At 37.5% G+C, this 25,018-nt stretch overlaps 1 protein-coding gene across 5 annotated transcripts in view; it reads right to left on the reverse strand.

Moving 5' to 3' along the window:
• Positions 1 to 25,018, reverse strand: part of PTPN13 (protein tyrosine phosphatase non-receptor type 13) — a 243,238-nt gene that overhangs the window by 82,850 nt on the left and 135,370 nt on the right. For 3 of the 5 annotated variants that reach the window (XM_066281165.1, XM_066281164.1, XM_066281168.1), the window contains 10 exons: positions 22,605 to 22,679; positions 21,985 to 22,159; positions 14,415 to 14,568; positions 14,021 to 14,159; positions 12,558 to 12,710; positions 11,858 to 12,040; positions 7,993 to 8,155; positions 2,805 to 3,225; positions 2,563 to 2,657; positions 926 to 982 (listed from right to left, as the gene is read on the reverse strand). In XM_066281165.1, coding sequence (XP_066137262.1) covers positions 926 to 982; positions 2,563 to 2,657; positions 2,805 to 3,225; positions 7,993 to 8,155; positions 11,858 to 12,040; positions 12,558 to 12,710; positions 14,021 to 14,159; positions 14,415 to 14,568; positions 21,985 to 22,159; positions 22,605 to 22,679 — 1,615 coding nt within the window. The remainder of the gene's footprint in view (positions 1 to 925; positions 983 to 2,562; positions 2,658 to 2,804; positions 3,226 to 7,992; positions 8,156 to 11,857; positions 12,041 to 12,557; positions 12,711 to 14,020; positions 14,160 to 14,414; positions 14,569 to 21,984; positions 22,160 to 22,604; positions 22,680 to 25,018) is intronic. The other 2 variants (XM_066281167.1, XM_066281169.1) reach the window with 2 other exon arrangements.

Genomic DNA, 25,018 nt, shown 5'->3' on the forward strand with positions numbered 1-25,018 from the left:
TCTTATGCTTTTATTTTTGTCTTGGTTTTCAGGAAAATTACAACTAAATTTAAAGCTTCATCAAATTTAATTATATTAAAACATTTGATTAGCATTATTTGCTTCTTTTGCATCAGATTCTGAATACTTAAAACTCAAGAGTTTGACAGGAAGACCAAAGCATTTTTGGAGAAAAGTAATATATGCATAGTAATAAAACTTTTTACCCATGAAAGGTGCTAGAAAGATCAAATAAGATAATGTCCATTAAAGTATTTTATAACCTAAAGTCTAAGAATTTTGAATCCACTGACTTTGAAGTCACTGTACAAAATTTCTTCCCATAAATGTGTTTCGTCTTAAGACTTTTTGTAAACTATAAATCTCAGTATTTTAAGACTTCAAATTCTTCCTACAGCACTTAGGCTAAAGACTCAAAGCTAGTTCCGATTTAGTTCTCGAGGTCCAACCTTGTCCTTACAAGCCACCATACCGAGATTCAGGCAGCACCCTGGACCTATCATGTCTCTGACCCACTACACCCTTGGCCTGGAATGCTTGTCCACGTCAAGCCACCTGAATAAGGCCTTTCAAGGTCAAGCACCTCTTTAAAATAACCACCTAAGTTAAAACTCTTTTTAATCAAAATTACCTGTCACCTGAATTATCTTTCCAATTAATGTCCAATTATCTTTCCAATTAGCTTTCCAATTAATGTCCATATCTTTAATTTGTTAGTTCTCTAGTTCATTGGTGTTAGCCTAAATTATAGGTCCCAGCACATTGCTACAACGCTACAAAATACAGCTCTCCTTGACTCAAATATAAGGTCTAAAATCCTTGGCATGAACTTGTAGACACTTCCTTATTAGGGTTAAGACCAACTCATAAAATACAAGAGACAAAATATGATGGAAAAGAGGGGGAAAACATTTTATAAACCTACCATTTTCTTTTAAGGGTACTTGGGATGAAGAATTTCCAGAACTATGCAAAGTCATTCCTGTGGTATAAATTAAATTATTAGTTTATAAAGTGGTCAGATACTAGATACAGAAGTAATTTCTTCTGATAAATTCATAAAAAGCAATAAAACATTAAGGTAGTAATATTTTCTTTTATTTATATTCAGAAAAATATGTCTTTCCACAATGGGCTTATTTACTATTTTTATTGTCCAAGTTAAGCATATCAACTTGCTTTGTAGAAAAAATTTAAACACAAATGTATTGTTTCTGACAGTGACATTTTGATATGCCAAATATCAAATGATGAAACTGAAATTACTTTTAAAAACATTTGTTCAAATGTTAAAAGAAAATCCAATATTCAATAAAAATGAATAATATTAATCAAAAGACAAATGCAGAAAATAAATTTTCTTTCATGGGTAAGATTTATTTATCTGTGCTCTTCTATGGAATATTTATATCTGATATGTGATGAGTTTTTAGGTAGACCAAACCCTTCAGTTAAAAGAGCTTAGACTCTATAAGAGATCCTGTTACAGTGAATATACTTTGAAAAGCATTTTCTGAAAGCACTAATCAGTGTCTTCTGGGGTTATTTTGAACATATAAGGTAACCAATAGTATAAAATCTTGCACTTTATCTGTTTAAAGATTTTTAAAATTAATTCAATTAAAATTGATGATAGTATCATCTCTGAAAGTCGTGGAAGCCTTGTTAATTAAAGTAATGCTGCTTCCTGTAAATACGTATCGACTACAGTGTAGAGTTCTTTTTTGACTTCACTTAACTCCACATCTCCCCAATCCAACTACAAAATAACTTTACGTATTTGGAGTTAGAACATCAAACTTTGGTCTAAGGGAGAGATAATTAGTATCATTTGGTTGAACAACAGCAGAAGAGGGTTATTCTTGGTTTTTCCTTTGTCTCCCTAGCTGCTTCCTATTTGGAGCAATCTTTCGGACCTCTGTGCTTAAATATCGACTCTTCTACAAGATTGATTCTGTGCATGTCCCTACTAAGGTGCATAAAACAACAGGAAACCTGAACTATTTTACCTTATAAGGTAGTGTGAGTTCATAAACATACAACTTCTATACCTCTTCGTAGGCCCCAACTAGCTGGGAGAATCTGGAACTCTTTAATCAACTAGAAATTTCTACCTGCCAACCATAGCACATAAAATTATGTTTTAGAGACAATTCTATTCATGCTAAGCTGAAAGTACCCTAAATATACCTTTCTTTAAAAGAAAATACAGCATGAGTGGCGTTTGCTCACACAGCTTGTAAGGAAAGCCCAGGAAGAGCATGCAAAGCCGTGGGTTCTCAGCCTGGGTCCTCCTGGGAACACTGTCGGGCTTGTAACTGCCACCAAGAGAAAGCTAACTAGTAGCCTGTGCCATGAAGCAATCACTTGTTAAATCACTTTTTGATTTGACTTGGTACATTTTAAGTAGCCTGTAATTTTATATTCACAAATAGCTTTGGCAATTAGGATACAGAACCAAAAGTAATTTCTTGGTAAATTACATTCTCTTGTACACTTCACTATGAGCACCAGCACCAGATTGGGTGGGGGGAGAGAAGAGGTAGGCTTGTTTATGCTGACCTATAGCATATGCTTGACCAGGGTCTTCAAAAGGTGAGTCTGATTCATGTTTCCTCCTTTCAGGACTTCTATTTAAACTTGCAACAGACTTTGAACTAAAGAGGGAAAAGGAAGGTAGGAGGGGGAAGTGTCAATGTAAAAAAAAAAATACGATGAATATAAAAAAACGTCAAAACAAAAACAAATGTATGAAATGCAGAATTTACAAATATGTAGTTTGGGTTAGTTAATTATGTTCTTACTTATTAAGTTTTGTGAATCCTGCCAAAGATTCTGTATCAGATCTTGCCATCTGGTGAAATGGTTTTCCTACCAACTCCGCAATGGTTTGTGATGGACTCCCGTCCATGTTAACAATGGCATTTTTCCGATGAGGATAGAGAGAGGCCTGACTGAGATCGTGGTATGATTTACTCATCCCTCTAGGCTTTTCCTCCCATGAAGCTCTGTCACTCTTCTCTTTTGCACTTTTTTGCAATGGCTGGTAAAGCGACAGCTCTGAGCAGGACAGCCTCTTCAGAATCTCAGCTTGAACTGACAGAGGTCGAACGGCAAGTTTGTTCAGGGTGCTGCTGGCCAGACTGCCAGTGCTGACTGCTCGTCCCATATTAAATCCTCTAACGGACTCTGCTTGGAGATTCAGGCTCCTAAACGAAGCTCTCTCTACAAGGAAATAGGATTGCTTTACACGATGGAAACACTGCAGTATCTTTATGAGAAGAGTTACTTTAATAAATAAAATAAAGCATGCGGTTTTTAATTGTTTTGATCACCAGCATAAATAGAAAGCTTTCAAAGTGTGGCAATCAAGGGTTTTTACAAAGGAGGTTGGAAAATCTTGGTTTTCATACCATCTCTCCATCCTTGCAGCTTTCTCAAATCCAGGGCCTGGTCAGCATTTCCTACTTCATCTAATGAGTCCCTGGGATCCAATAATGTTTGGACTCCAGGCTTGCTGACCCCAAATTCCCAATTATGGGTCTCAGAAATGAGAATGACGTTTGACAGAGAAATTTTCAACCCTAGTAGAGTGTCTGTTAAAACACCAGCAAAGCAAGGATAGGGAGAGGGAAAACTGACCCTGAACAGGTCATGTGGTGAGACTGGGACTAAGAAAGAAGCTGCCCAGAGGAAAAGTTCTTGATTATCACATTGTCTTTTTTTTTTCTCTTTCCGATCTATAAATATATTTAAGAGAAAGGAGAAAGAGAGAGAAAGGGGGAAGAGCAGGACGCATCAACTTCCATATGTGTCTTGACCAGGCAAGACTGGGGTTTCAAACCAGCGACCTCAGCGTTCCAGGTCGATGCTTTATCCACTGTACCACCACAGGTCAGGCGATTATTACATTTTCAAAGTTTATGGCTGATTGTAGTGATGGTTGCACAACTCTGTGAATATACTAAAAACCATTGAATTGCACATTTTTAAGTAATGGATAAAAGTTGACTTTTCATGATTTAACTGAGGCACAAGAGTCATGGGAGAATCAAATATTACTGGTCTTCTCTCTTGGTTTCTGTTAACATGATCAAGGAGCTGGTGTTCTCTTCATGCTTAAATTCCTTTCTTCTAAATATAATCTAAAGGCTCCATTTAGAGGCTAAATTTAGAGATACCTTAAAACAAGTGCTTGGCTATGGTATTTTGAAGAACCAATGTCATGGAAGTATTAGAATATTTGAGGCTATTAACAAAAGCATTGCAACACAGATGTTTTGCATGGAAATCCCTTCATGTAAATAAAGGAGCAGGAGCACAGAATTTTAAATGGTTTAGTTGTTCATGCATTAGAAATCCACATCACAAGGCATCCCATTTGCCACCCCCATGTAAAGTACCAACCCATGTGGCAGTCTGAGGAATATAGCTTGACCATTATGCAAAACAGCCATGAAACTTCCTTTAAAAAAGAAAATGTCAACTGTTTCTGGCTTAGATCTTTAGACTGTTTCATTATCTTCTAATTCACAGGAAGATTAATAATATTTTGTCTCAGGTGTAAACAGATAGGAAAACATTGAAGGTTTGTAATATTCATGAATCAAGATGAAGTTTAAATAAATATTGCTCACTGTCATCTGGGAAATTCAACATTCTTTCTCTGAAGAACTGTACACCAAGTTAAAACACGATCATAGTAATAATAAAAACAGACTTTTGTTTAAAAATTCCCAGAATGATCTTCAGCCTAAAACACAGAGTTTTTATTAGGGCAGATAGCATTATTTCTATTTTCTTTTAGTTTGTGAACGGACTTTAATAAAAGACGCAAAACTGAGTCTTACAGATTCAATTACCAAGAAATACCTTTACATCGTTTCTCGGCCTTTTGGCTAAGATCAAATGTGGTACCAGGAAATACCTTTATATCCAATAGATTCTTCACCCCTAAGGAAAATATAGACCAAACTTTGGCAGAAATAGGGACAGTCAGTTCAGTTTAGGATATATCTCTTTTGTAAATATCAGGGATTATTCTATCCAAATCTACTCAGAGCCTGCTCCTGGGTAAGACTTAAAATACTGCATTATTTATGGGGTGGGATCATAAGCACCTGGTCCATCTACTGCTTTACACTTGGAAAGAACTGAAACATAGCCAGGATGGGATGAAACATTAGAATGAGCCTACATCCTAATACTAATGTTTCAAACTTGAATTCAAAGGCTTGCTAGTTCCACACAGTCTGCACTCCACACTTCCTAATATGTATACTTAAAGTTACTGATTTTCTTTTTATAATTTGATTGATTTTAGAGAGAGAAAAGGAGAGAGAGAGAGAAAGAGAGAGAGAGACAGACAGAAACATCTGTCTATTCCTATATGTGCCCTGACCAGGTCTCTAACCTGCAACCTCTATGTACTGGCACAGTGCTCTAACCAACCCAGCTATCGGCCAGGGCTACACTTCCTAATCTTCGTGTTGCTGTTCAGTCCCTTTTACCGTTTTGTAATTCTTTATATGTCGATTTAACTGTATGCCCTTTTGAGAGAGGAACTTCAGTTATTTCAGTTCTCCTATAGCACCTAGCATGGTATCTTATAAACAGTAAGTGCTCAATAAATGGTTATTAATCTTAACTTAATTACATGCAAATTAGTTTTCTGGAAGATCATCACAATAAAAAGAGTACTGGATTAGAACTGAAAGAGATCGAGGTTCCAGCCTTACTGGACCTCTAACTCTAAGGTTAGGTAAGACACTATCTTCTCTGAAACTGTTTTCTCATAACTAAAATTTTGAACTTACTGGCCTCTAGGGTTCTTTCTGGCACCAAAATTCTATGGCTCTAAAGAAGAAACATATATTTGTTAGCCCTTCAACATCCTATAAGTAACATTAGTTATTTTCACTTGTCTAGTACAGATAGTTAAGCTATTTCTAAGCCAATTCTAACCAGAAAATAATTCCTTTGAAAGTTTAACAAAATCTGGGGGGGGGGGGGGGGGATGTAAATAGCACCATCTTAAAGTACTAAAGTACTTTCACATATGAAAGCTCTGAAAGTTCAAGGAACCACCGCTGTTGTGCTCCTCGGACAAACCTGTGAGATACAGCGAGCATTCCCACCTCATGTATGAAGAAACCGAGACTCCAAAAAGTCAGTTATTTCCCAAAGGTCATACTACTCCTACTGTTATTAGCAGTACTGGTGGTAAAACAATGCTGATGCTGGTCATGATAGTAATGAGGATTTATTCAATATTTGCACTATGCCAAGCACTTTTAAAGTGCTTTATAATATCTTCATCTTCAGAACAACCTTATGCTTAAGTATTATCACTCTGACACTTATTTCACAGATGATGAACTAAAGCAGAGAGTTTATGTAGCCTCCAAGATTCAGAACTTACAAGTAATAGAGTGAGGTTTGAACTCTGGCATCTGGCTCCATAGTTCATGATCTTAACTACATTGTTAAGATTACACTATATTGTTCTTCAGTATAAGAAACACTGAGTATCATAGTTTGTCTTCTGACTCTTTTTTACTACAGTGTGCTATATCACATCAATAATGATGGAACCTTCATTGTACAATTCTGCTTGGTATGGAATAGAATATGAGTCCAAGAAGAAAAACTGATAGCCCTAGTAAGTTTGATATTTCACTATCGAATGTGTAAGAGCATACAAATTTAGCAGAGCGAGGCAGGGAAAGAAAAGGAGTAATGAGGTTATAGCAGTAGTTATCATATTTTAGCATGCATAATCATCATTACCGAGGAAAGACTGTTAAAATACAGATTCTAGGGACCCAATGCTCAAAGATTAGGACCCACCATGTTTCAGGTAGGTTTCTGGAATCTTCATTTTTAATAAGTCCCTACTATCTTGCTTTTGAAAGACTGAGAAACATCTATTCTCAGATTGCCATGACTTCATTCTGATTCCACAGGGAATATATATTTTTGTAAGATTTCAGGATGTGAGAAAGTTCAGATAAAGAATTCATAAAGCTCTGTTGCACAAGGTCATGAGTAGTTAGTCCATTAAAAGTTTTAAACAAAGTCTTCAGGGTGTTTAAGTTGAAGTCTATAACAATATACTATGCAGAACTAGATTTTGCATAACTTTAATTTCTACATGTGGTCTTGTAAAGTAACCTTTAAATATTTTGGTTCTAAGATATTCTTTCTGAGCTGAATTAGTTTCTTCTGCTGGCTCCTTTTCACAAGAAATTGAAACCACTTTCCTGACTATTTATATTGGGTACTGTGGTTATTCATCCCAGTCTCAGAACAGGATTATTCATCCCAAGTAAAACAGGTGAGAAATGTGCCACCCCCAAAACTATTACATTGTGTAACTTCACCGTGCACGGAGCCTACTCCCTACCCCCTGCCTTGCTTCCCATATTCTTTCCCTCATCTGGAAAGCCTTTCCATTTATCTTTAAGCTATTTTATTTCTGTCCTTCAAACTTCGAATTCAAGTACCACCACTCAAGTACCCTCGTCTCTAATACCCCATTCCTCTTGTAGTGATCAGAGTCTGTACAATATAATCTGTTATTCAAACTTTGAATATTTTGTATATTTTGTATTATTTATTGTTTTATGTATATTAGCCTTACCTTCCCAAATAGTGTTTAAGTTTACTATGGGAAGAGAATAAAAATAATAAATATTTAAAAATAAAAAAACTTTTTAAATATTTACATCAGCTAGGCTAGCTTAGCTTTGTGTGATAAGCACAAAGTAGACATTAGAATGAGTATTCCCTAACGGATCTTGGGTGCTGTTTCTAAAATGAGTATGAAGTTAAAATCTCAGCTTCATTCGTGACACCTTTATAAACTTGACTTAGTCATTTAACATTGGTATATCTTGTTATTTTCATCTTAAACAGGGAAGTTCTTTTAAAATTTGTGGCACAAACCATGCATACCCCTGGCATCGTTTGTCATAGTTTGCTTCTCCTTACCAATATCTTGAGCATCCTGGTTGCTCTGCCTTGCTCTCATCTGCAGCTGGAACTTATGCTGGGAAGAGCAGAGGTGCAGCAGGTAGTGGCACACCTTACTGTTGTCTGTCTGGAAGGCATGTTTTATCCCATCAGATGTATTCTGCAACGTGATTTTCTTCTTCTACAATATTAATCAGGGGAATTAATAATTAGGATATTTTGCTATCACTTTATTACATGACCAGATTCTGTAAACAAATATTATTATGTACATACTATTTTTATTTCACATTATTAGGCATGAGTATTCCTTGACCTACATTTAATAAAAGCATAGAAAATATAAAGCTGCCTGACCAGGAGGTTGCACAGTGAATAGAGCGTCATACTGGGATGCAGAGGACCCAGGTTTGAAACCACATGGTTGCTAGCTTGAGCATGAGCTCATCCAGCTTGAGCGCGGGTTCACTAGCTTAAGTGAGGGGTTGCGGGCTTAAGCCCAAAGTTGCTAACTTGAGCAAGGGGTCACTCATTCTGCTGTAACCTCCAGTCAAGGCACATATGAGAAAGCAATCAATGAACAACTAAGGTGCCGCAATGAAGACTTGATGCTTCTCTCCATTCCTGCCTGTCTCTTCCAATTTTTCCCTTTCTGTCTGTCTCAGTCACACACACAAAAAGAAAATATAAACCTGTATTATTAAAATTCAGAAAATAAATAAAACTAATATTATTTCCCACTTTCAAAAATTATAGCCTAAATCAGACTATACACCAGCTATCAGCAAGGAAAAGTTTCCTTTATAGAGATTATTCAGTTTACTGCAATGCTCACAAACACTAAAACTAATTGAAAAAGATAGTATAAGAAATATTGCTCTGTTCTGTTGGCTAAAGAAAATGAAGTTTGTCTGGCTTGTGGTTGCACAGTGGCTAGAACATTGATCTGAAATGCTGAGGTCGCCAGTTTGTACTCTTGAGCTTGCCCGGTCAAGGCACATACAACAAGCAATCAATGAACAACTAAAGTGAAGCAACTATGAGTTGATACTTCTTGCTCCTCCCTCCCCCTATAAAATTAATAAATAAAATCTTAAAAAAAATGAAGTTCAACAAAAATTGATATATTAATATATAATAAGAGCTATGATTTGATCAAGAAGAATCCTGGTAGTATGAAGCCTGCGATAAAGTTCGCAGGAAATTAAAAGAAAATTTTTGATCGGAGAGGTACTGGATAACAAAACTGGGCTGAAAAATGAGCAAATCAATATTTAGAGATAGTGATTTATACCAAATTCCGGGAAAGAAGAAAAACCACAAATTAATCTCATTTTCCTGATGTTTCTTTCTTTCTTTCTTTTTCTTTTTATGAGAGAAAGGCAGAGAGAGAGAGAGAGAGAGAGAGAAACATCGAGCTGCTCCTGTATGTGCCCTGATCAAGGACCTGATGTTTCTTTTTTTTCCCTTCTTTTCCAAGTGAGAAGAAGGGAAATAGACTCCCACATGCGCCCTAACCAGGATTCACCTGGCAACCCCATCTGGGCCCGATGTGCTGCCCATCTGGACCCATGTTCACAACTGGCTGTTTTTAGAACCTGAGGTGGAGGATCCATGAAGCCATTCTCAGTACCTGGGGCTGATGAACGTGAACCAATTGACCCATGGTTGCAGGAGTGGAAAAGAGAGAGAGAGAGAGAGAGAAGGGGGAGGGGGAGGGGTAGAGAAGCAGATGGTCACTTCTCCTGTTTGCTCTGACTGGGAATTGAACCCGGGACATCCACGTGCCAGGCCAATGGTATACCATGGAGTCAACCAGCCATGGCCAACCTGATATTTCCTGAAAAACAATCTCTTTTGTGTAAGAGGGTATCCCAAAATGTTACGACCTATGTGGTGAGGTTTGAAGGTGATTTGTGTGCCCTAAAAGAGTAGCATTCAATATGCTGAAATCTAAGACTAATGTCCTTGGAGAAGTGCTTTAGTGCAGTTAGAGTCTACACTACACTCTTTGTTAAAAAGGGAAACTAGCATGTAAAAGAGAAGAGTTAAAGACACAGTACAACCAAACCAGTATCTTGACTATTAGCCGTATATCAAGTAACTCTTCAAGTAGTTGGAAATATTTTTCCTAACGTACCATTTAACCACTGTCAAATCCCAAGGCTGTTGTCCTACACTGCTATAAAGCCATACAGGTTTGAAATAAATTACAAGAGTAATTGATTCTGAGTGTTAACCAATGAACTGGACAAAAAATGTGCTCAAGAGAATTCAGTTTTGAGAGGAAAAGGAAATGAAAAGGGTGATGTTTCCATCTTCCCAGAGGCTATTAAAAGAAAAAAAGCTCAAAGCCCTGGCCGGTTGGCTCAGCATTAGAGCATCAGCCTGGCATGTGTAAGACCCAGGTTTGATTTCCTGGTCAGGGCACACAGGAGAAGTGACCATCTGCCCTCCCCTCCCCACCATCTCTTCCAGTCTTGCAGCCATGGCTCGAATGATTTGAGCAAAGTTGGATCCAGGCACTGAGGATGGCTCCATGGCCTCACCTCAGGTGCTAAAATAGCTCAGTTGCTTAGCAACAGAGCAGCGGCCCAGACAGGCAGAGCATCACCTGGTAGAGGGTTGCAGGGTGGATTCCAGTCAGGGCACATGCGGGAGTTTGTTTTTGCCTCCCCGCCTCTCAACATAATAATTTACATGGGAATGTGGCCACTGGAGAGCTTTAAAAATAAGCTAATCACAATTAGTTCTATTAATGGTAGGGCTGGTGTGTTAACGTGGCAAATGACAGCAAGCTGAATGCTGAATGACTATTTGATTTGTTACCTTTTAAAAAGGTGTCCAAATTAGATTTGTGTTTAATTAGTCTAAGGTTCCCTCCAGATACTTGCTCTGCTAGCATTTCCACTGGGGAAAGTAAGTTAAATCCAAGTATGTTTCTAGTCTTGACAATCCTGAGAAGATGAGGATGGTCTGGGCTTCACTGAGAGAACATATTATCTGGTGATCTTAGTGGTGCCTCTGAGTTTCAGAGGACACCAATCAACTAACCATTAGGTCTAAAACTGATTTCACATGTTTCTACATTGAAGATTATCCAGAGTCAGTTGGAACCTTCATATTGATATTTTTATAAACATTATTCTGGTGAGACCATATTTCAGCTCAAATATAAACTAAAGATATCAGTACTTCCTGAATATCATTAAGAAAGTAAATAACTGAAAATAGTTTTGATTCACCTCTGGGGTGTACCTATTGCATTTCAACATTCAGATACTCCAACTATGTTCAGAATCAAAATATGCCTTTACGGCTTACTATCTTTCACAATCATGATTTTCTAAAAATCACTTTTCTAACTTTATGTCTATACAGAGTATACACTAAAACTTAAAACTGCAGAAAATTCTGGTATTAGTTCATAAAATCCAAAAATCTCTGGACCACTAAGACTCAAATTCAGTATTTGCAAAGGACCGATTATTGAGCAAGGCAGTTTCCTGTGGTTAAGATAGTTACCTATCGTAAACACACGAAAGGGGTTTCTTTAGTGAGACGTTGCTACTCTAGAACAAGTTCTGAGTTAACAGAAGTAAACTAGGTTGTAATTTAACTAAAGTTAATTGAGCATATAACCAGCTAGGAATGTATAATATTTCTTTGAAAAATCACCTTTTAAGAAAACCAAAAACAAATAAACCTCAATTATTCACCCTACAGCTAAGAAAGAAGAGCAAAAACGTATTAAGACATATTAGCTCTACTGAATGATAGACAGGGTTTAAAGTTTACTTAAGTAAAGTCAATTAATATGTTACATTTGAAATTGACAGCACCTGTTTTAAAATATAACCAAACAGGGTTAAATTGGACATACCGAAAAAGAAATCTTCTTGGTTTCCCTCCATGGAAAGCGAAGGACCAATGTGCGAACTCCATTGTGAACCTCAAACACAAGGACACCTTTAGAGCAGACCCCTAGTAATATTCCAGTTTGTGACTTTTTCTCAGGGTGCACCCGGTGAAAATGAACTCCATATTCTGTCAGTCTTTGGCAGACCTGTTGGAACAATACCACAGACTTTGCTAAAAGGTGATATAAAGATACAGAACTTGTACCAATATAGATAAATATAGAAAGGCTAGTCTTTCCAATAAATGTTACTGGAACTGAATATGCACATGCTAAGAAAATGAATCCCAACCCTTACTTCACCTGATATATAAAAATTAACCCCAAATTAACAACAGATCTAAATATAAGAGCTAAAACTATAAAATGTAGGTTAGATAAAGACTTTTTCAGATGAACCATAAAAAGCATGAAGCATGGAACCCATAGCCAGATAGATGTGGGTTCAAATAATAGTTTTGTCCCACAAAACAGCCACTGACTTTGGGAACATTACATTTCCTCTTTGAGTCTCAGTTCTCTTTTTTACAAAATGAGGATTAAATTACCATGGATTTAGTCAGGACTTAATAAAATAAGATAATGCATATTATCATTTATTGGCATCTTCCTTACACTGAAAAAGATACAAAGCTTATTATTATTTGTAATTTTGCATGCTTACCTTTAGAAATTCAAACTCTGTCTCTTTTTCAGAAGCTCCTGCATAGGTATTATGCAATTTGGGTAACTCTTCTTTAACATAGGATAAATCAAGTTTCTCCATCACTCTGGGAGGCAAATAATGCTCCAGTCTAAAATAAGAAACACCATGAACCTAGAAAGGAGAATGCTTTTGTAAGTAATTCTATTTCTCTTCTTCCACTTATCTTAAAAGTTCTTGCCTCGACCAAGAGATAAGGCATATCTATCAATAGTTAGATCTCTCTTTGAGTGAGTTTCAGAGAAAATGCATTGGTCTTTTTTATTCAGTGAGACTGAAGGACTGAATTAATTGACAAACTTGAAAAGAGACTGACAATCAAGGTCCAAATGTCACTATAGTTAGGGTTAATGTTGTTAGTTAAGGATGCTGCTTGAGAGGCACAGTCTCCTACCCCTTGCTTCCTTAGATCCACTATAGTCTAGAGCAGGGGTAGTCAACCTTTTTATACCTACCGCCCACTTTTGTATCTTTGTTAGTAGTAAAATTTTCTAACCGCCCACCGGTTCCACAGTAATGGTGACTTATAAAGTAGGGAAGTAACTTTACTTTATAAAATTTATAAAGCAGAGTTACAGCAAGTTAAAGCATATAATAATTAATTACCAAGTACTTTATGTCGGATTTTCGCTAAGTTTGGCAGAATAAATCTTTATAAAACAACTTACTATAGTTAAATCTATCTTTTTATTTATACTTTGGTTGCTCTGCCACCACTCACCATGAAAGCTGGAATGCCTACTAGTGGGTGGTAGGGACCAGGTTGACTACCACTGGTCTAGATCACTTGGCCTTGAACATCTGTTCACCACACAGTGAGCTCTAGTTTCCCAGCACGTCACTGCATGGATCCACGTAGAAAGTAGAAGACCCATTTGATCCAGATTTGACTGGTAACCCTGTGTCTAGTATCTATCAGTTAGAAACTTGGAAAAGGAAGGGTAAGGTCCTATGTATCCCAAAACTCTGAAGGAGAAAAGGATGGAAGAATGAATGAATGGCTGGCAGGCAGGCAAGGGGAAGGGGAGGGGAAGGGAAGGGGAAGGGAAGGGAAGGAAGAAAGACCTGCGCAGTGGGTAAAGCATTGACCTGGAATTCTGAGGTCACTGGTTTGAAACCCCGGGCTTGCCTGGTCAAGGCACATATGGGAGTTGATGCTTCCTGCTCCTCCCCCCATTCTATCTCTTTCCTCTCTCTCCCTCCCCTCTCTCTAATAAAACTGAGTAAATAAAAAAATTTAAAGAAAAAAGACAAAATCCATATTGTATGATTTTATATAACTGATGCACATCAATTTGTAAGTACCAAACTAGCCTTAAAAATCTCTAGATCTAAACAGCAAGCACTTCAAACACATCCAGTCTTTACGCTGAGGATAAAAACACCAATGCAAAAGTGGTTCTGGAGAAAAAAATAAGTCCCACCTCTGGTTGGTAATCTCCATACTCAGCCTGGAGAGCCAAGGAGGCCAACAATAAAGAAGTCTCATCATCACAGTGCATCTTCTCTTCCAAGATATCTTTCCGAAGCTGAAGATAATACTGATGACAGGTCAGAGTATGTCTGGAAAATAAATATAAACACAAAGACTAGGCTTGGTCCTCAACCTTGGGGTAATTTTTATTACTAAAAGATAAGTTTGTTTATTATTAAGTTTTTAAACCACAATAATTTAATTCATTATTTTGAAGGAATTATTTCCTTTATGATAAAGAACACATTATTATAGATCAGAATCAAATAATTTAGTATCAGTAAACTAATGGGTCAAAAGCCCAGGGGTCAAAAAGAGAAAAACAGAAACTCTTGTGTACTCACTGTATCAGACTAACATCATCCATAAAAAATTTAATTCGGAAAAACAAAGTAAAATTAACAGCGGTTTTGTTCTTTTTCTTTGGTTCTTCTTTCCATCCCTCTGGAGCCACTTTGGTTAATTTTAAATCAGAACCAACAAAGAAATATTCATTATCTAAAACAGAGTAAGAACACATTCAGATAAAATACAAACACCTCCATGTTTTCTTTCAATTTCTTCTTTTTTGTCAGACTTGCACAAAATACTTTCACAGGGGAATAAAATAAGATTATGAAGTACGACAGGAAGCTCTGAGGCACTGAATATGGATGGGAGGCAATAAGGTCAGTCTTTTAAGAATGAGGGGCCTGAAGACAGACAGACCTAGATTCAACTACTGGCCACATCACTTACTACCCGTGTGACTATGAATAAATTTTACCTTTCTAGCTATTGATTTTCTTGTCTGCGAAATGAGGATAGTGCTATTTTCTGAAATTCCTGCTTTATAAGGCCGTTGTAGGGACAAAATGGCATAATGGATATAAAACGGTAAAATATATGGTACATGATAAGCATTCATAAATATTAGTTATTATTTATTATTATTGAGCTACCAGCTGAAATCTAGGAAGAACAATAATCATTTATTTTTATTTAATTAATTTATTTATGTATACCAACATTTTATCTGTTTTTTATTTTTAAATTTTATTTAGAAAATTAACAGGGTGACATTGATCAATAAGAGTACACAGGTTTCAGGCAAACATTTCTGTAGCATCTGAACTGTTGATTATGTTATATAATCATTACCCAAAGTCAAATCATTTTCTGCCACCTTATATTTGACCTTCTTTACTCTTCCCCACCCCTCCCAAACCCCCTACATCCTCTTCCCCCTCGGAACCACTTCACTTTTATCCATGTCCATGAGTCTGCTGTTTTATGTTCCACCTATGTTGAGACATGATACAATTCTTAATTTTTTCTGATTTACTTATTTCACTCAGTATAATGTTCTCAAGGTCCAACCATGTTCTTGTAAATGTCACTATGTCATCATTTCTTATGGCTGAGTAGTATTCCATTGTATTGTACCACTCTTCTTTATCCAATCCTCTATCGAGGGACACTGGTTGTTTCTATGTCTTGGCCACTCTGAATAATGCTGCGATGAGCGTGGGGATGTATGTGTCTTTATGTACCAGTCTTGTTGGTAACAGCCAATCTAACAGGTGTGCGCTGGTATCTCATTGTAGTCTTGATTTGTATTTCTCAAATAGCTAGTGAAGATGAGCATCTTTTCATATATCTGTTGGCCATCTGTATGTCTTCTTGGGAGAAGTGTCTTTTCAGTTCCTCTACTCATTTTTTTAATTGGATCTCATGCTTGTTTGTTGCTGAGCTTTGCGAGTTCTTTATATATTTTGGATATTAACCCATTATTGGAGCTGTTGTTTGCAAATATCATCTCCCACTTAGTTTGCTGCCTACTTGTTTTGTTGTCATTTTCTTTTGCTGTGCAGAAGCTTTTTAGTTTGATACAGTCATTTACTTTTGCTTTTCCTCCCCTTGTGTTTGGGGTCAAATTCATAAATTGTTTTATATGGCCAAGGTCCATGAGTTTAGTAGCTGTTTTCTTCTATGGAATTTATTGTTTTGGATCTTATATTTAGGTCTTTGATCCATTTTGTATTGATTTTTGTGCAGGGGGACAAACTCTAGTCAAGTTTCATTTTCTTGCATGTGGCTTTCCAATTTTCTCAGTAGCATTTATTAAAGAAGCTTTCTTTTCTTCATTGTGTGTTTTGGCTCCTTTGTCAAAGATGATTTGTCCATATATATGTGGTTTTACTTCTGGGCTCTCAATTGTTCCATTGGTCGGTATGTCTGTTTTTCTGCCAATACTATGCTGTTTTGATTATCGTGACTCTATAGTATAATCTGAAGTCAGGCAGTGTGATGATACCTTTGGTTTCATTCTTTTTCCTCAAGATTGTTTTGTCTCAGGTGCTAGAATGGCTCCAGTTGCAATGAAGCAAAGCCCCAGATGAGCAGAGCATCACCCCCTGGTGGGCTTGCTGGGTATATCCCGGTTGGGTGCATGCAGGAGTCTGTCTCTCTGCCTCTCCGCTTCTCACTTCAGAAAAAAAAAATGATACTGGGATTTTGATGTGGACTGCATAAATTTGTACATTGCTTTGGGCAACATGGCCATTTTAGCTAGGTTTATTCTTCCAATCCATGAACATGGAATATTTTTCCATTTCATTGTGTCTTTTTCAACTTCTTACAATAATGTTTTGTAGTTTTCAGTAAATATGTCCTTCACATCTTTTAAGTTTATTCCTAGCTTTTTTTTATGTTGTTGTTGTTGCAACTGTAAAAGGAATTGTTTTTTGTTTTAGTTCATTTTCTAATGTTTGATCATTGGCATATAAGCAAGCAGTGGACTTTTGTATATTGATTTTCTATTTTGTGACTTTACAGTATTAGTTTATTGTTTCTAATACTTTTTTGGTGGAGTCTTCAGGGTTTTCTATATACAGCAGGGGTAGTCAACCTTTTTATACCTACCACCCACTTTTGTATCTCTGTTAGTAGTAAAATTTTCTAACCGCCTACCAGTTCCACAGTAATGGTGATTTGTAAAGTACGGAAGTAACTTTACTTTATAAAATTTATAAAGCAGAGTTACAGCAAGTTAAAGCATATAATAATAATTACTTACCAAGCACTTTATGTCAGATTTTCGCTAAGTTTGGCAGAATAAATCTTTATAAAACAACTTACTATACGGCCTGACCTGTGGTGGCGCAGTGGATAAAGCGTCGACCTGGAAATGCTGAGGTCGCCGGTTCGAAACCCTGGGCTTGCCTGGTCAAGGCACATATGGGAGTTGATGCTTCCAGCTCCTCCCCCCTTCTCTCTCTCTGTCTCTCTCCTCTCCAAAAATGAATAAATAAATTAAAATTCTGTCTGGAAAAAGCTGACATTGCAGAGTAACTCATTTAAGAGTTAGCATAAAAAAAAACAAAAAAAAACAACTTACTATAGTTAAATCTATCTTTTAATTTATACTTTAGTTGCTCCGCTACCACCCACCATGAAAGCTGGAACACCCACTAGTGGGCGGTAGGGACCAGATTGACCCTCACTGATTTACAGGATCATGTCATCTGCCAAAGTGATGTGATACCTTTACTTCTTTCCCGAAATGGATGACTTTTATTTTATTTTCTCTTGTATATGTTGAATAATAGTGAAGAGAGTGGGTAGCCTTTTCTTGTACCTGATTTTAGAAGAAAAGCCTTTCTTTTTCACCATCTTTTATATTAGCTAATGGTTTTTCATATATGGTCTTTATTGAGTGTTTGAAACATAAAGGGATGTTGTATCTTATTGAATGGTTTATTTAGGTTTTCCACTTCTTCATGACTCAGTCTAGGAAGATTGTATAGTTCTAGGAATTTATCCATTTTCTCTAGGTTATTGAATCTGGAGGCATATAATCTTTCATAATATTCTACTATGATCCTTAGTATATCTATGATTTCTGTGGTAATATCTTCTGTTTCATTTCAAATTTTGTTTATATGATCCCTTCCTCTTTTTTCCTTTATGAGTTTAGCCAGTGGTTTGTCAATTTTATTGATCTTTTCAAAGAACCAGATCTTTGATGTATTAATTTTTTCTAGTTTTTTTTTTCTATTTCATTTAGTTCTGCACTAATTTTTACTATTTCCTTTCTTCTGCTAACTTTGGGTTGCCTTTATTCTTCTTTTCATAGTTCCTTAAGGTGGATGTTAGGTTGTTTACTTGGGATCTCTCATTTCTTGATATAAGCCTTTAATGATATAAACTTCCCTCTTATTACTGCTTTCACTGCATCCCAGAAATTTTGATGTGTTGTGTCATCATTTTCATTTGTCTGTATATATCTTTTCTCTACTTTTATTTCTTCTTTGACCCAGTCATTTTTCAGAAGTATGTGGTTTGATTTCCACATTTTTGTGGGTTTCTTTACTTCCTTTTTATAGTTAAATTTAAATTTCAAAGCCTTGTTATCAGAAAATATGCTTGGTATAATTTCAATCTTCCTGAATTTATTGATGTTAGTTTTGTGGCCCAACATATGATCTATCCATGAGAATGTTCCATGCCCAGTGGAGAAGAGTGTATACTCTGACATTTTGGGATGAAATGTCCCATAAATGTCTATTATGTCCATTTGTTCTAGAGCAGTGGTAGTCAACCTGGTCCCTACCGCCCACTAGTGGGTGTTCCAGCTTTCATGGTGGGCGGTAGCGGAGCAACCAAAGTATAAATAAAAAGATAGATTTAACTATAGTAAGTTGTTTTATAAAGATTTACTCTGCCAAACAGTGAAAATCTGACATAAAGTACTTGGTAAATAATTATTATTATATGCTTTAACTTGCTATAACTCCACTTTATAAATTTTATAAAGTAAAGTTACTTCTCTATTTTATAAATCACTATTACTGTGGAACCGGTGGGTGGTTAGAAAATTTTACTACTAACAGAAATACAAAAGTGGGTGGTAGGTATAAAAAGGTTGACTACCCCTGGTCTAGAGTGTCATTTAAGGCTGGTATTTCTATACTGACTTTCTGTTTGGATGATTATCTAAAGCCATCAATGGTGTGCTGAAATCTCCAAGTATGACTGTGTTTTTGTCTGCTTCTATTTTTAGATCAGTTAGTAGATCTCATATATTTTGGTGCTTTGTAGTTTGGTGCATATATATTAAGAAGTATTATGTCTCTTGATGCAATGTCCCCTTTTTCATTATGAAATGTTCGTCTTTGTCTCTGGTTACCTTTGTTGTCTTGAAGTCAGCATTGTCAGATATGACTATGGCTACACCTGCTTTTCTTTTACATTATTTACTTGGAGAATCATTTTCCAATCTTTCATTTTGAATACACTCTTGTCCTTGCAGCTTAGATGTGTCTCTTGAAGGCAGCATATGGTTGGGTTTTGCTTTTTTGTTTTTTTTTTGACAGAGACAGAGAGAATCAGAGAGATAGGGATAGATAGGGACAGACATGCAGGAAGGGAAAGAGATGAGAAGCATTAATTTTTCATTGTGGCACTTTAGTTGTTCATTGATTGCTTTTTCATATGTGCCTTGACTGTGGGGCTACAGCAGACCAAATAAGTCCTTGCTCAAGCCAGTGATCTTGGGTCCAAGCTGGTGAGCTTAATTCTAACCAGATGAACCTGTGCTCAACTGGAGACTTCGAGGTCTCAAACCTGGGTCCTCAGCATCCCAGACGCTCTATCCACTGGGCCACCGCCTGGTCAAGCAGGTTTTGCTTTTTGATACAATTTGCTACTTTGTACCTTCTATTGGTGAGTTCATCCATTGTCATTTAGGTAAGTACTGACACTTGAAGATTTCCTATAGCCATTTTGTTTTGTTTTCTAGTAGCTCTGTGTCTTGTTTGATTCCTCTCTCCTGTGTTTCTGCCAGTTGTTTTTGTTTGGTGGTAATCCATATTTCTTTCCCTGTTTCTTCTTTTTTAACCTGTTCGTTTTAGTAGCCTTTTTTTTTTTATTTACTTTTTATTTTTCTGAAGTTGGAAACGGGGCGGCAGTCAGACAGACTCCTGCATGTGCCCGACCAGGATCCACCTGGCATGCCCACCAGGGGGCAATGCTCTGCCCATCTGGGACGTTGCTCTGTCGCAACCAGAGCCATTCTAGCGCCTGAGGCAGAGGTCATGGAGCCATCCTCAGAGCCCGGGCCAACTTTGCTCCAATGGAGCCTTGGCTGAGGGAGAGGAAGAGAGAGACAGAGAAGAAGGAGAGGGGGAGGGGTGGAGAAGCAGATGGGCGCCTCTCCTCTGTGCCCTGGCCAGGAATCAAACCCAGACTCCTGCATGCCAGGCCAACGCTCTACCACTGAGCCACCTGGCTAGGGCCCTAGTAGCTTTTTTGTGGGTGGTTACCATTAGGTTATTAAGAAAAAAATGTTCATATGTACAAGAATCCTTTGTCTTATGAGTGCTTCTGCACTCCATTCTCCTTTGCTACTGCAATTCTTCACTGATTCTTTCCTCTACCTGGCTTGATCTATTAGCTAAACTTGCTACCTCAGTCTTCAGTTCATGTATTGAGTTCTTCATCTCTGTTTATAAAGTTTCAATCTCTTTGGTAAAGTATTCATTTTGTTCATTAATTTGTTCTCTGGGCTCATTAAGTTGCCTATTGGTGTCTTCTTCCATCTTGTTGAGTATTTCCAGAACCTCAATTTTGAATTCTCTATCATTTAACTCCAAGGTTTCCATGTGTTTGAGATTTTTTTCCTGGAGATTTTTCATTTTCTTTCTGAACTACATCTTTGTCTTGTGTAGCAAGGTATTTGATTTCTCCCATTAGACCGTTTGGTTTGTGAATCTTTCAGGCATGCTTGTGAGCCCACATGGTATTCCTTTGCTGTGTTATAGTTGTTCAATTTGTTGAAATTACAAGGGCAGAGATCAGGAGTATCACTCACATTGCCATTACTCTGATGTCATCCCTAATTTTATTTTTTAATGTCATCATTTAAGTATTATTGCCTACCTCCAAATAAGAGATTAATCAGTAAAATCTGACTTATCTTTAATGGTTAAGAAATTATATGTTTTATAAATAGAAATTCTAAATAACTGAGTATCATTATTTAGATAGTATTACCTGTTTAGTGTAAAATTATAATTAATAAAGTGAAAGAACATCAGTAGGCATTAACTGAATATTTGTTGATTGACTCTACAAAACAAACTATTAATTTTTAAGAATAGAATTCCATAAACTAAATTGAAGGAAATATTTCTCTTATGACAAAGATGACATTATCCTGATCTTGTAGGGTTTTCAGGATGATTTGATCCTTCAGTTATAACTTATGGTACTTTGTGGTCTAAGCTTTCTAAGTTAAATTTTGAGGTAAATAGGAATCTAAACTACTAAAGAGTAATTTAAAAATCTAATGATTTAAAGAGATTTATTAAAACCCAACTCCAAAAAGCTTCTTATTGCTCTGGAAATTCTCATTGAGAAACAGGGAGAATTGAGACCACTGTAGTTGTGAAAGTCAGAGTTCAGTGGACGGAATGCTGGAAAAATATTTGAAATGACTAATTTTCAGTCATTAACTGACAACATTTTGAAAAACAGTGTATATTTTAAGGTAGTAGGCTAAAGAAGTTGATGAGAAGATTCAGAAATAGGGGCCTGTTATATATTCAATTCATATTAGCAGCATACTAAATTATAGAGTACATATGCAGGCAATTGACATATATAATGGTCCCCAAAATATAACAATTAAGATTTATTTTTATAAAGTCAAAGCTTAAAGAAATATCTTCATGGTCAATGCAGAATATGCACAAAGATACTATTACTAAAATAGTGCACCTCATTACAAGAAGGTCTCTAACTCCTACTTGTCCAATGCTGAGTGCTCATATAGTTACTATTTCTCAAAACAAGGTTGGGCATAAACAGGTATAGGAAGTCAATCTGTTGCCAAGTTTTCATTTGTCTTCTGAATTTAAAGTGTTTTGGTACCTTTGAGGGTAGCTAATGCAAACAAATGATGTTCCACTAAGCCAATATGGGCCACGACCATATCAAATACATCTTTACATATTGTTTTGGTATCACAAGTCAGTTCCAGTCTCTGCCCATTCAGAAGCATTACATTTACTTTTCTTCGGTTATCCTCATTCTTCCCTTTCTTGGTCTACAATTAAAAAAAAAAAAGAATGGCATTTATTAGATTTTGTAAGAATTTCAACTGATTTTTTTTTTTTTTTTACAGAGGCAGAGATAGACAGGGACAGACAGGAATGGAGAGAGATGAGAAGCATCAATCATTAGTTTTTCGTTGCGCGTTGCGACTTCTTAGTTGTTCATTGATTGCTTTCTCATATGTGCCTTGACCGCGGGCCTTCAGCAGACTGAGTAACCCCTTGCTGGAGCCAGCGACCTTGGGTCCAAGCTGGTGAGCTTTTTGCTCAAGCCAGATGAGCCCGCGCTCAAGTTGGCGACCTCAGGTCTCGAACTTGGGTCCTTCCGCATCCCAGTCCGATGCTCTATCCACTGCGCCACCACCTGGTCAGGCTGATTTTTTTTTAAATTATGGATAAAATTATTTTCTACAGACACAAATTGGTTTGATTACTTACAAGAATAGACCGTGGCAAATCCAAACATATAAAAGGTTCAATGGTCATTTTCACAAACTCAGGGCCAAAGAAATTCTGCAAATCACATAAAGTAAAATTAATAGTTTTTACAACTTATTCTACCTCTTTCCTTGAAAGGAAATAATGTAATAATAAAAATAACCTACATGTAAAGCCTCTTGATTAGAACTAGGTTACCTGAAACAAATGCAGAAATTTAAATAAAGTACAGTGACATTTATCAAGGACGAGAATGGAAGGCGCCTTCCATTAAGTATGAACAGAAGTTTGTTCTCAGCTCTGTTTCCTAACAGTGATGTCAAATGTAAAATCTTGTTTTGTACCAGGGGTCGGGAACCTATGGCTTGCGAGCCAGATGTGGCTCTTTTGATGGCTGCATCTGGCTTGCAGACAAATCTTTAATAAAAAAAATAATAACGTTAAAAATATAAAACATTCTCATGTATTACAATCCATTCATTTCCTACAGCTCATGTTCATGGTTGTGGGTGGCTGGAGCCAATCACAGCTGTCCTCCGGGACAACACTAAATTTTTATTGGATAATGCGTAATGTACATGGGTCGTTGTATGGCTCTCATGGAATTACATTTTAAAATATGTGGCATTCATGGCTCTCTCAGCCAAAAAGGTTCCTGACCTGTTTAACAAGTATTTTACTTTTTGGACCCTAGAATGACTCAATACTCTTGAAAAAGGAAAAAAAAAAAAAAAAAAAAAAAAGAAACCCAATAGTAGTCTTAATTGCTTAAGTAAGTAACAGAGTTATCAAAAGCTCATTGAGGATATGGTTTAATATTGATAATACATGAAGTGACTGAACAGAATCTCACTGTTTTAGAGTGATACTCAATTTGTCTTAAAACAAGTCATAATTAAAAAACAAAATATATAAAATATTGTGACTGTAAAATATACATTTTATGATTTTGTGATTACAAAATATACATATTCATCTGTAATCATGTTCTTGGAACCCTGTGACACTGTATTCTTTTATCCTAAATAGTGACAAGTAGAGATAATATAAATATCATAGTCTCTGCCCCCCATTGCTGCTTCAAGTAAGAAAATAATATCTCTGGAGCTGGTGGGCTCTGGGGGATTCAAGAGTGGCAGAAAGTGGAGTCCTCACACTTTATTCAGTGCTTCTCAATCTACTGTTTCCCTTAACCTCCTGTATATCCAAGGGTTTCTGCCAAGAGGGAAGAACTGGTTGAGGAGATGACTTAAAACAATGTCACCTCAATACATTCAATTAAAAAGAAAGACTCCGGGAGATGACATCAGAGTAATGGCGGAGTACGAAGCGATACCGATAAATCTCCCCCAAAACTCAACAAGATCTTCAACCAGAAACAGAAAAACCTATACTTGGAGCTTCCAGATTCTTCGCAATACACCCAAAGGTATGATTGAGTGAAAAATTGGCTAAATATATAACCAAACCCCGAAGGAAATAGGGAGTAAGAAATGCTCCGCCTTCCTCACTAACCTAAACAGGGCGGCTTTCTCTGGTAACTGTGAATATAGAAACTGAGGCGGGCAAAGGGGGTGAATAGATCCAGGCCCCCGTAGCAAAAACGGCCGAACCAGGCTGTGGCTCAGAGATCCAAGCCAAGGAAAATCTGATCCTGTGGCAACCCGGGCAATACAAGCTAACACTCGCGCCAAACCCAAACAAAGAAAGACAAGCGGAGCGGCCATTTTACCCGGTCTCCTGGTCGGTGCGCAGTTAGTGAAAGAGAGATTTCTTCCTAAGCCGCGGAAGTGGGTGCCCGTGTTGCCCCACGGAGAGGCAGGGTCAGAGGCCTTTCTGTGGGCTGAGGGCAGAGTCTCTGGGCAGCCCCAGCGCCCTGGGAAAGCCACGCACGGGAGGGAGTGAGAACTAATCCCAACGGTGGAGATTTTCCGTGCTGGAGGCTGTTTCACTCAGAGGGAACCACGGCCGGCCTCATATCCTGGTTCGCGCGCGCAGATAAGGAGTGAGCGATTCCTCCGAGTGCCTCGGCAGTGCGCGCCCGTGTTATCGCAGAGAGGGGCAGAGTCAGGGGCCTTTGTGTGGGCCAAAGCGGAATCTCGGGCCGCCCCAGCGCCTTGCAAAAGCCGCACACGGGGACGGAGCGAGACTCAATTCCAATGCTGCAACTTTTCCCTGCGGTTGGGGGTTTCACTCAGAGCGTGAGACTGCTGGCCGGATATCCTGGTTGCAGACAGTGAGTGAGAGTTTCCTCCAAGCGCCCCGGAAGTGGGCGCCCGCTTGTGTTACCGGATAGAGTGGCAGAGCCAGAGGTCTTCGAGGGGGCGGAAAGCCCGCCTGATTATGCTAGCAGCTCTGACTGACTGAGCCTTACCCAGAGCCCTGTGCTGAGTGGAAATAGAGTGGGGAGTTGC

This window comes from Saccopteryx bilineata, chromosome 5 (assembly GCF_036850765.1).
Source record: "Saccopteryx bilineata isolate mSacBil1 chromosome 5, mSacBil1_pri_phased_curated, whole genome shotgun sequence".
Taxonomy (NCBI): domain Eukaryota; kingdom Metazoa; phylum Chordata; class Mammalia; order Chiroptera; family Emballonuridae; genus Saccopteryx; species Saccopteryx bilineata.